This window comes from Petaurus breviceps, unplaced genomic scaffold (genome assembly GCF_028583685.1).
Source record: "Petaurus breviceps papuanus isolate PSGF00001 unplaced genomic scaffold, PetGlider_PUasm1.0 90644, whole genome shotgun sequence".
In the NCBI taxonomy this organism is placed as follows: Eukaryota; Metazoa; Chordata; class Mammalia; order Diprotodontia; family Petauridae; genus Petaurus; species Petaurus breviceps.
This window is the reverse complement of record NW_027187298.1, coordinates 329,553-342,582: the sequence shown is the minus strand read 5'-3', so window position 1 is coordinate 342,582 and position 13,030 is coordinate 329,553. Positions and strand designations below refer to the sequence as shown.

General features: G+C 39.1%; 1 protein-coding gene across 1 annotated transcript in view; it reads right to left on the bottom strand.

Moving 5' to 3' along the window:
* Window positions 1–208: 208 nt before the first annotated feature.
* Window positions 209–13,030, bottom strand: part of ALLC (allantoicase) — a 42,657-nt gene continuing 29,835 nt past the window's right edge. The window contains exons 8-11 of the mRNA XM_069064768.1: window positions 9,911–9,984; window positions 6,948–7,056; window positions 2,351–2,475; window positions 209–577 (exon numbers count right to left, since the gene is read on the bottom strand). Of these exons, the coding sequence (XP_068920869.1) occupies window positions 347–577; window positions 2,351–2,475; window positions 6,948–7,056; window positions 9,911–9,984 (539 nt within the window). The 3' untranslated portion in view covers window positions 209–346. The remainder of the gene's footprint in view (window positions 578–2,350; window positions 2,476–6,947; window positions 7,057–9,910; window positions 9,985–13,030) is intronic.

The following is a 13,030-nucleotide window of genomic DNA, read 5'->3' as shown; positions in this document are numbered from 1 at the left end:
CCACATGTGTCCTCGAGGATGAAGGTTCCCCATCTCAGGTCTATGGGGTCACAAAGAGTGGAAAACAACTGAACAACTAATAAGTGAAAAAGAAAACTCCCCTACAAAGCCCCACATTACATTTCCACTTGCATGAAAACAGCTTCATTCCAAGATACCAAAATTTACACATCCATCCAGCATACAGGAATCTTTTGGAGGTGGGGAGAATGTTTTATTATGTCACCAGGAGTCATCTTGATCTCAAAGAGATAAAAGCACAAAAGTTTATAAAGGTCCAGGTGTTCAAAATGTTCCAGGAAAGCATGTTATTGTGATGCTTAAACATTTAACTATCATTCCAATTTCAGGTGATTTTGAAGGTAGAATTCATTGCTCTCAAAGGCACAATCACAGGGAATCGTCTCGATGACATCACTCTTTCACTGGGCCGTAGCAGGCAGATGGAGCTGGGGAAGCCCCTCAAACGAAGCCGGCTCACTCCCCCATCCGGAGCAATGGTAATTTTCACATGGGTTATGACATTTTGCAACTGGATAGCAACACTATCAAATAAATGCTTCTTGTTGGACGACAGCTAAGGAAGAGAATCAAAGACAACAGAAACCCTGATGAGAACATGGTGATTAATGAGAAAGAAATTATTATTTCTCTCTTGTATTAATATCAGACGAGGAGGGTTGAATGGAGGGTTTTTTTCCCCCTTTCTATCTCCTCTTTCAAAGCCCCATTCTCAAGAACATTCCTGACCTTACCCAAAATTTTACGCCACCTAGTCCAGCTTATCTAGGTGGAATTCTCACCCCACGATTCATTGTTCACTAACTAGATGGAAGATAGATCCTTTTGAATAGCTTGCCTGAGGTGGGAGTAGTCTGGCTTGTGTTGAGTCTCTCTCTGTCCATGACTGCCATGATCAGAGACATATACCTAGCCCCTCATTAGAATAGGACCATAAACTTAGAGCTACTTAGAAGGTTGAGATTATTTGATTCATTTTTACCATAAGGCATCCAACGGTATATTTTTCAAATGACTTCCAGATCTGAGATCTGGTTAAATTCCACCTTAGCTCATGAGAAAAACTACTGAACCTTCCCCCTAACTTCCTCTCAGGTAGTGGTCAGAGGAGCTATCCACTGGGTTGGGGGTGGGATGGAGACAGGAAAGGTTAAAGGGCATCATTCTTGGAGCCCATTTTGGTTGCAGAGCTACGGAGAGAGGGAAGGAGACAAGGGAAAGAAAGGAAAGGAGGAGGAGGAGAAAGGAGGGAAGAAACATCTATTAAGAGCTAAACACTTGACAAATATTAACTCATTAGATCCTCACAACAACCCTGGGAGGTGGGTGCTTTTTTTCTCCCCATTTTACAGCTGAAGAACTGAAACAGGCAAACATGATTTGACTTGCCCAAGGTCACACAACAAGTAAGTACCTGAAGCCAGCTTTGAACTCGGGTCTTTCTAACTCCAGGTCCAGCACTCTTCACTACCTAGCTGCCTCTAGAGGGGAAGAGTCTCCACTTATGAATCACAAATCCATTGAAGATGAACTATGAATTGTTTGTACATACTAGCTTTCAAAATAAAAGCAATTATTAGGAAATACAAAAGTATAGACATCCAGAACCTACTATGTGCTCATGGATCAAATAAATTTTCAAATGAACATTGTTATTCAAAGTTAATCTAAGAAACTCCATACCTATTTATTCTCTTTGCATTATTATCTTTAAGAGGCAACAGTTAGGTGGCACAGTGCATAGATTACCTGCATAGGTACTACATAGGTACTACCTGCATGTACTACATACATACTACATTACATAGACCTGCAGTCAGGAAGACCTGAGTTCAAATTTGGAATCAGACACCTACCAACTGTATGACCTTGGGCAAGTGACTTAACCTCTATTTGATTCAGATTCCTCTACTCTAAAATGGGGAGAATAACAGCAACTGCCTTCCAGGGTTTTTGTGAGGATCCAATGAGATAATATTTGTAAATTGCTTAACACAGTGCCTGGCACATTGTAGATGCTTAATAAATGTCTGTTCCATTCCTTCTTTATATTTATTCTGTATATACTTATAGCTGAGTTTGTTGTCTCTCATTAGAATGTAAGCTTCTTAAAATTAGAGATTGCTTCATTCTTTGTATATGCTTCCTCCCTGAAACAGTACTTAGGTCCTTAATAATTGTGTGTTGATTGATTGATGTTCAACTTCACTCTGCAGGAGAGATCTGTGGTCAAACCATAATTTCTCCCAAAACAGGCATTTTAGCCAACGACTCACCTGTGCTATCCTATCCATTTGGTGAACAAACAGTATCCAGAGCAGTCACTCACCTTTGTGACAGAAAGCAGAGGTTTCCACTTGACACTTGGTAAATGCCACTTTTGCAAAATACCTTCTTCTTCCTCTGGAGTCGTTAGAACACAACCATCAAGTTTGCAGGTATCTGGATAATTGCCTAATAGGAGAGAACGGAGACAGAGGCAGTATCCTACCTAGCCATAAATGCAGGGTTCTCGCTGATATCAGGCAGACACCAAAATTTTTTCTGCAAGGCAAGGTAGGAATAATATATCTTTCCAAAGCTAGAGGATGAGAGAGAGAGAAAGAGAGAGAGAGAGAGACAGACAGACAGACAGACAGACAGAGACAAAGACAGAGAGAAAGAGTATACAGATAATTGTCAAAGTGAATGGCCCAGTATATGCCCAGGCTGCCATTGCCTCAAAGAATAAATGAGGATATGTTTTTCTAAGGCATGAGGGATGGCCTGACATACGCTAATTGTCAGACACATTAAGTTTAAATGAATAATATTCTGTCCTTGAAGGTGGAATGCGTTTGATAAACTTCCTACCCTAGAAATTTAATCACTAGTGTGCTGCTATTTGGCACATCTAGAATTATCATGAAGCGGGAAAAATATTTTCATGGTGGCATCGTATTTTCTAATGTGACAATAAAATAAGATATGTAGGGCTATGATAACAACTATTCTGCATAAGCAAAGCACACGGGAGTCAAGGGTCTCACAGTTTTCTGCCATGGTCTACACATTTGTCAAGAATATCTCTCTGTTATTAGGGCTTTAGTGGGAACTATATATGTAGAAAAAGAGAACCTAGGAAAGGGGACCCCAATATTTTTGTGGGAAACACCACCTTTTAATTACCCTCCAAGGTGTTGGGGAAAAGAAGTGAGAATAGGGAGGATTGTGATGATTGTGTGGTCCTAGATGTGTTGGGGGAAGAGAGATGTTAGGGGGTATATTTCTACCATCCTAATGTACCCATCAGGTATGAAAATGGAAATCAAGGGACTTGAGGAAAGATAATACAATGTAGGCAATTGGTGATGCAGTAGGATTGGAGTTAAGGAGAGAGACTTGGCCTGGATATGTGTGTGTATGTATATATACATCTATATATACATATGTATATATATACCCATATATACATATATATATACATATATTATTCATCTGCATAGAGATTATAAATCCACAGAAGCTGATAAAGTTACCAAATATAGAAAGAAAAGAAATAAAAAGGCCCAGGATAGAGAATCTAGTATTTTGTTTTTTGACATTTCAAATTAGTTGTTTCAGAGACATCTCTAACTCAGTATGGCCATATCAGAACTCATCTTTCCACAAAAATAAACAAACAAAACCCTTGCCTCTACTAAACTTACCTATTTTGTCTAGGGCACTATCATTCTTCCAATTATCCAGGCTCACAACTAGTGCCATCCTCAATTCCTCACCCTCACTTATCTCACATAACCAAGCCATTGCCAAATCTTGTCATTTCTCCCTTCATCACATCTCTTGTAAATGTCCCCTTCTCTCCATTCTTGTAGCTATCACCTTAATGCAAACCACCATCAACAATCATTACCTCTTACTTGGACAACTGCAATAGCCTCCAAATTGGTCTCCAACCTTAAGTCTCTCCCTAGGCCAACCCACCCTCTACTTAACTGCCAAAGTGATTCCTTAAGCACAGGTCTGACTGTCACTCCCCTGCTCAATAAACTCTACTGACTCCCTACTGTTTCCTGGATGAATAGTGGAGGCTTACAGGACCACAGATATAGAGCTCAAAGGAACTTTAGAGGTTATCTAGTGCAGCCCTCTCATATTCACAGATGAGGAAACAGAGATCCAGAGAGGTTACTTGACTTGACCGAGGCCGCAAGGTATTAAGTGGAAAAGCTGGGATTTGAGCCCAGGGCCTCTGACTCCAGATGTAGCAATTTTCCCATTATGCCATGACAAGGACTCATGGAACCTCCAGCCCAGGCTTATTGTTGTTCAGAAAAGAACAATCAGGGTGGTGAAAGGACTGAAAAGCATGCCATATGCCACTCTTTTTGAAGGAATTGTATTGTTGATAATGGAGAGAGAAGACTCAGGAATAGCATGATAATTGTCTTCAAGTATTTTCAGGGTTTTCAAGTGTCAGCAAGAGTAGACTTGTCCTGCTTATTCCAATGCGTATAACCAAGACATAACCAGTCTGCATGAACTCTGGTCCCTCCCAACCCAAGACTCTGATTTTCTTGTGCACTAAGTCCATCTCCAAAGGAGGGCTTAAAGTAGGGTCTGTGATCATCCCCGTCTCCACAGAGCCCTTCAGAAGTCAAAGAGTCAGAGGATTTGGAACCCTGAAGATCACAAAGTATGACCCTTTCATTTTACATAAGGGGAAACTAAGGCCCAGAGATAAGAGGCTTATACAAATTATACAATTAAAAAGTAACAAAGCTGGGATACAAATCCAAGTCCATAGGAAGCAGTAAGAAATCATAGGATTTAAACCTGAAAGAATCCTTAGAAATCATCCAATCTAATTCCCCCACTTTACAGATAAGGAAACTGAGGCTCAGAAAAGTTAAGGAACAGGCCCAAGGTCACCTATGCAATAAATAGTAGATCCAGGATTCAAATCCAAGTCTCATGATACCAAATCCAATGCTCTTTTCATTGCTGCCTATCTGAGTCTGGGAAATTCAGCTCCTTATAAAGCAAGGCCCTGATAAGCATTCAGATAAACAAAAAAAAGTAATAGGAGATCCCACCACTCATTAACCTGCCTCTAGGCTCTCCAGCCTCATGAAGCCCAAATAATAATGCTGGGATGAATAATAATGCTGGGGTTGAGAACATGGGAAATTAGAAGAATGGTGGTATTGAGCAAAAAAGAAAAGTTTGGAAGGGATAGAGGGAAGTTGGGTAATGAGTTCTGTTTCTGACATGTTGAATTTGAAATGTCTATAAGGACATCCAGTATGAAATGGTAGAGGAGTTTCCCTACCTGCTACCAAAATTCCTTCTTTTCCCCAAATCCCACTGATACCTGAGATTCCTTTATCAAGAAAGGGTAAATCCTTTTATTCCACAACTGGAGACAAGACTTAAAACACAGATATCCTTTGGAGGGAGAACACATAGACTTGCATTTGCACTAAGCTATAAATGACTGGCATGAGGTCCTCTGTGAATTCCCCCTCTTATAGGGAAAGAGATCTATGTGGTTGGAGGGGGTTGCCCCAGAGAAAAAGGAGTCTGTAACAACCAGAGGCATTTGATAGCTAGGGTCTGGTGCTGGAAGGGGGCAGGGAGGAGGATCATACTGTCCTGTGGTTTTTTCCACAGTACTAGAGACCATGAAAAGTGACAATGGGACAAGACACATTACAGAAATGTCAGATTTAGGGTTTTTCTCCCCCACTAGACATGAAATTTTGTAAGTACTAGGAACACCCAGTGACTAAACTCCTGATTCAGAAGCTCCTTCTACCAAAGTACATCAATACCTTCTCTGAAATGTATATAGTCTTAGGGAGCTGACTTTCCTGTTCCCTGGATGTCAGAAATGGGACCTGAACCTAACCCTCTTGTCACTTCTCTATAGATACACATACTTTCAATACCAGAAATAGTATTAATACCCTTCAGGACACACAGGGATTCATTTTGAGATGTCAACCCCCATGTCTTAATTACAAGGAATACCACCAACCTTCCTGTGTAGAGTCACAAGAAAATTTCAATTTTTGTACTTTGCCTGGAATAAACAAATGGCTCATCCAAAATTTCTGTTCAGATAATCATTGATAAAGCTTATATGCTGTGGCAGGTGAAATATGAAATGACTGAGGAAACAAAGGTCTGAGCTTCCAAGCATTTAGATTTACTAGGAAATACATATAATCGCCTAACAAATCAGAACCAGGCCCCTTCATCAGCTTAGGGCTGGACCCCAAATACAGGAGAAGACAGATTTTTATACATTAAAAATAATCAAATAAGATCAATTAGTTAAAAGGAAGAAAATACAACATGGGTAATCTGATTTCTAATTGGAGGAAAGATTAGGGGCTTTCCAAGTTGGGAGGGGGAAAGCAAACAGGTACAATTCTCTGAATTCAGAAAAAGATGTATCCCATTCCCCCCGCCCACCCACTAAATGTCTGTAAACAATCAAAGGAACTTGAAAATAATAACTGATCAATCAGTATAGGACCAGTTTTCAATTAAGACATGGTTTGCTTGAGAAGTACAATTGTGAGAAAACTCCTTGCATCAATCTTTGTATCTGACTGGGTTTCTGATCAGCATAAATTAGTTAGGTCTTTGGTTATGAGTCACTAAGCAACAGGTTGAAGTGGTCCAGCTTTCCAGTCACTCAGTGCTAGGTTCAAACAATGCAATAATTTTCTCATGATTCCCGTAATTGAATAAAGCTTTCTCATAAGACAGAAATTGGACTAGACCTATAATTGAATAGAAAAGGGAACTGAGCTAGCTCCAGAACTGAGGCACAAGATGGAGTCAGGGTGGTTCACTCATTTCCTACAACTAACCATCTGCTGTCCTAATCCCCTCATTTCCTTCAGTGCATATACTAATGGAATTTCATTTACCTTTAAAATGATGTGTGTCTATCTCAATTTGAGTGACTACACCAGGATGTGCCAGTCTGAAAATCGCCCATTCACTACCAGGCACCATGAGAACTCCATTATCATCAGTCTATAGTTTGAAAAGAACAGACACACTTGAAACCGTAAGAAACTAACAATAAAAATAAGCAAAAGAAAATTAAGATTCAATTTCAAATTTTGAGTATTTTCCGATGTTGCTCTCTTAGTTTTAAATCATGGAAATCTCAGAGTATCAAAGAATATTTCCATTCCCGTGATTTTCTGTGTTTTAATCTATCTGTAATTTCATCAATATGGGCATTGCTTCCAACAATTTAGATAGAAATTCCTCCATATTTTTCCATACTGTTCAGTATTATTATTCATATCTTTTCATAAAGTGATATACAATTATTTAAAAGTTTCGTTTTGAGGGGAGATAATTTGAAACTCAAGGGATTATGGAACTGAATGTTGTAAACTAAAAGTAAATTAATTAATTAATTTTAAAAAAAGAAAGTTTCATTTTGAAACTAAGCTATACCTGAGAAATTTTGCTTTGAACTTGATTGGAAATTACTTGGAAAGGAGGCCTATATCTTCTATAAACAACCACCCTCCCAAATCCCCAATTCCTGGTCATGATTCAACCATGAGTACATCTAGTAAGTATCAATCAATCAATGATGAATTCCTTATGAGTCATATGTAAACAACCTCTCACATGGCAAGTTTTTTCTATTTAAATCTATATACTGAAAGTCTATCCAACTGATTTACCTCCATATAGAGGAAACAGATATTCCATAACATAGTCTTAACCATTTGGAACAATAAAGCCTATCCTAGAAAGGTGTAGGGAAGAGGAGGTGTCAGACCAAACAAAACAGAAAATTTGTCTTCAAATTATGAATAGAGAGAACAGTTGTTTTATTTTGTTTTTCTTTTTTGTCTCTGGGGCAATTCACCTCTAGATCCTCATTACAGTATGGAGGTGATCCTGAGAGCTTTACCAGCAAAGTGCAATCTCTAGCTGATCCTACCAGGCTAAAAAGTCTTCAGTCAGAGGCCAAAGGATTGATTGGCCTATAGTTCAATGCCTGAGGACCAGCCTAAGCAAGCTCAACCACACAGAATGGACCACCAAGGAATGAGGGGTGTTTGGGGTTTCATTTTCAGACACAATTTATAAGTGTAGAGGCATTGGAATCTTTATCAGTGGAAAGAATCTTTAGCAGAGCCACATAAAAATGAAATCACAGATCCCTGAAAATAGCAAAGAATATTTTCAATTCAATGATCTTCCATATTTCAATGCGTCTGGGATCTCATCAATGTGGGCACTGCCTCTAAAAATAAAGATGGCCACTCCTCTATATCTTCCCATATAGTTAGTGCAATATTCTTGGTTCATATCTTTCCATAAAGAAAGGTATGTGCCAAATTCTCTGAAGGTCTTCCTCTCTCCAATGATTTCTTTTTTTTTTTAGAGCACTTGAGTACATTTTAGGCACCATCACCACCAATGCTCATACTACGTATCATTTCCCCAAGCCTGTCTAAACATGTGATTTCATAGGCATGAGGAACTCCCAGTATGGAAACACCCTCTACAATGCAAATTAGCACCACCACCACCACCCCCTGACATAACCCCTTAGTAATTTGTAGCCTTGGGACCATTTCTTCTCACACTGAGTTCAGTGACTTGCCTATGGTCACAGAATCAGCATATATCAGAGAAAAAACTCAGCCCAAGTATTCCTAACTATAAGCCCTACATACTATACCACACTCTCAGGTATGTCATTTAGGTATCTTCAAGCATAAAGCAACATCAATTTGAAGGGGTTTTTCCCTAAATGTTATTATCATTAAATTGTAATGTTGCTTAAAAGCAATAAGTATTGAATAAGAAAGTAAGCTCCTGATGGCAAAAATTATTTTTGTCTTTCTAACACAAGTGTTCAACACAGTACTTGGAACACAGTAAGCATTTGATAAATGCTTGTTGATTGAATATTCCAAGAACATAGTAATATCAACTGTTTGTTGTTTTTCAATTGTGTCTGACTCTTCATGACCCCATTTGGGATTTTCTTGGCATGTCCTTAAAGTGATTTGCCATCCCCTTCTCCAGCTCATTTTACAGTTGAGGAAACTGAGACAAACAGGGTTAAATGACTTTCCCAACATCACCCAGCTAGTAAGTATCTGAGACCAGATCTGAACTCATAAAGACTCCAGGCCCAGAACTCTATCCACTACACCACCATTAATGGTAAATAGCTTATCTGGGTTTAGAGTTCTTCCAAGCGTTTCTCAAAATTTCTGAGTGCTTTGTAATCCCTAAATTACAAATGTGTATTATAAAATATGTAAAAAAATATGTAATACAAAAATTACAAAAATGTAATCCCTAAAATTTCTACAAAAAGCATGTATAGCAACTTTGGACAGAACCAGAAGTTTCTTTTACTTGTTTAGAAAAAGTGTTATTAAGAATTTTTCAACTTCTTGTAAACTACTCCTATTCACACAGGCTACATTCCAATCAAACTGGCCTATTTGCTATGCCCCTAAACTTGGCATCCTAATCTCCCACCTCCCAGCTTTTGCTTAGCCTGGCTGCTACTCTTGGACTTCATTCCCTCATCAATGTTAGCTCTCCAGAGTCATATTTTCTTTCAAGGCTTAGTTCAGGTGCCACCCACTCTTATGGGAAACTTTCCCTGATCTAGTTGTAAGTGTTTTCTTCCTCCTCAAAATATACTGTATTTATTTTTCACAAAACATTGATGTTATCTGTGTAAATGCTGTATGCTCTTCTCAGGGTAGAGAGAACTCTCTTTGCTTCTCTATCTCCCCAGGGCCTAGTCCAAGGTCTCACACATTAATAGGTGCTTAACAACTTGTTGAATTGAATCACATTTATAAACCACAATCACATATTATCTCCTTACTTCTATTATTGGTGGCCTGTCCAATCTTCTTGCAGTTTCCCAGCCATCAGCCATAGACTTTGGTTTTCCTATACCTTATTGAAAAATAATATGCAGCAGCATGTTATATGATTTTCTTTCAAAAGTAACAAGATATTCATAAGGGGTAATTCAATTACAAGCTCTAATTACCTAAGCATTCCAGTTCATATTATTTGAATTATAGTTAATGAACCTGTAAATTCAGGCATAACCACAGGCTAATGTTATTTTATCTTTTAGTTCAATTATGTATGCCAAAAATTAGGAAAGAGAGTTCCTACTATTGATCTGCTTCATATCATACAATCACCTGGTTGATCCCCTATGTCAATAACTACCTACCCTCTCAGACTTCACATGGGACTTTAAACCTCTCTGAAGTTCTTAGCATGTAATACTGTATACCGTGTTATAACCCTTGCTAAGTTCCATGACCTTAGAGGCCTTGTCTCATCTAAACTTTATATCTCCTTCAGTGCCTAGTACAACATTCTGGACACCCAAGGTGTTTAATAAATATTTATTGAATGAGTGGGAAAGTGAATCTGAAAGATTATAAATACAAAAGGGTTCCATTCTAGCCCATTCCCCCACCCTCAGACAGTCCATTTCTACTAGGGATAAGCATCCACCCAAAAGCCTGGGTTTTTGCTGCTTAAAACACTTCTGGGACATCCCATTCAACCTTAGAGACCACAGCAACTGCCAGAGTATAGAGCAAGTACATATGATTTCCCTGGGCCTCCCAATAATAGAATGTAAATTCCTTGAAGGCATTTTGTGTGTGTGTGTGTGTGTGTGTTCTCAGTACTTGGCAAAGTGTCTGGTACATAGTATCCATTCGAAAAAACTTATTGTTTGGTTATTTATTGATTATTGACTATAGGAACTGGTGACTCAGGCAAGCAGTTAGATGGGAAGAGGAAACAATGCTGGTTGGTGCTCAAAGAAGACCTGAAGTCTATAGACGTACAATCAGGTAAACTCGCTCATTCCTTCCCCCTTTCCACACACACTCCTCCCAAGACACAATGCCCTGTTTTGGCTCTTTCCTCACTCTAGACACATACACACACACACACACACACACACAGCTGCTAATAATGTCGCAACCAAAAACTGTTGGGTTAGAACTGGGAATTAACAGATGAATTTATTCTACTCCTACCACTGTCCCAATTGTGGTCAGTATATTTTAAAATAGATGTTGAAAAGCTAGAGCAAATAAGACTAGTTAAAAGAATAAGAAATGTTTCTTTTGCAGAAAAGATTTAGTGGGGAAGACCCAAAATCTGTCTTCAAATGTTATAAAGCTCTTTGCCTATACTATTGCAAAAACCTAACCAATCTCTCTGTCTCCCAGTTGACTCTTTCCAATGCATCATGATCATAAATATGAGAGGGAGGAAGAATCATCCTCTACTCTCTATCAGCCAAAGGATGGACTTAGGTTCAGTTGGTGAAATTTACACAGATGAATATTTTGGGACACCTCAGTAATAACTTTCTACCAGGATCTGTCCAATAATTGAACCGACTACCTTGGAGATAGTGAACTATGTCATGAGAAGTGTTCACACAGAGGCTAGATGACCATGACCATCTCCAGGCGTCCAGATGTGTATCTGGCCACTGGACCCAAATGGCTCCAGAGGAGAAAGTGAGGCTGGTGACTTTGCACAGCCCTCCCTCACTTAAATCCAATTCACTTGCATGTCATGGCATTACCTCCATGATGTCACAGTCCTCTTTGAGAACGAAGGACCAGCACCAACAGATGACCACCTATCAGTAAGCTAGTATAGGAGTATACCAGAAGAGATGCCAGTTTAAAGGTTAGACTAGACAACCTTCGAGGTTTCTTCCAGTCTGAAGATTCTATGAGTATTAAAAAAAAATGGGTCACCTAGTTACCCCAGGTTCCTGAAAGTATGCCTGAGCTCCTGACAGACCTATTAAATGACCATGTCAACAGGGGACTGAAAAATTATCCATGATCTTCATATGATAACTGTGAGGGGATTCTCACTTCCCCAGTATTGTTCACTACCCTATCAGAGAGTTGGATGCTTAAAACCACACTCTCAGGCACAAATCTAGCCAGCTAGTCTGGGATCAATTTTTATAAGCAAGTATTGACCCTGAGAACCCAAGTCAAATGTGTTCACACACACACACACACACACAGAGAAATCATCTATAAAATGGGAATAATGATGTGCATTTATGTATAATTTATCTCAAATGACTGTTGTGTAAAACAAATATGATAATACATAAAAGGTGCTTTTCAATTGTAAAGCGCTGTGCAAATGTCAGCTATTATTAAAGTGCTATATAAATGTCTCCTATGGTTATTCTGTTAAATCATATTATCCATAGAAGGGGCAGTAGAAGTTATATGATCCAAACCCCTCACTGTACAAATGAGGAAACTGAGTTCCAGAGAGTTGAAGCAACTTACTCCATATCACACAGCTAAAGTTACTAACAGCCAGGATGAGAAACCAATTTATAGTAAAGGTGGTCTTACTGATTCCAAGTAGGACCAGTGCCTCATCTGTGATTACAGTCAGAGCTTTGACTTATAGAATCATAACTAGGGGAGAGTGACTGGTACTTTGCCCTAGAGTAGTGAAATTCAAAGGGTACTGACAGCACTTACATTCCTTAAGCATCCAAAAATAATTTAACTTTGTGGCTAACTCTCTTATTAGTAAGTTAAAATATTAAACTACCAGATGACCTCACTCTGGCAACAGTGCCCTTACAATGGAGCTGGGCTCTACACACCCCTTCCTTGATGTGGGGGAACTCTCTCAAAATGGCCTCCTAATATCTAAGGGATCTCTGTTTTCAATCCATGAGGCAGTCTCCTAGGATCTCTGCCTACCCCCAATTGAATTTGTCTTTAAAGGTATACTAGAGGGCATGGTTCATACTCTTTACCTCAATGCCAAAAGTGTTCCTTTAGGCTCTGTATTTCTGGGAGGCAGCTTCCAGCTGTGCCAGCTCTGTATCACTGATCTGGGACAGCCACAGAACTGCAAACAGCTGTTAGCCTCTGAGTAACTATCAATAACCCTTGTGTCTATTGAT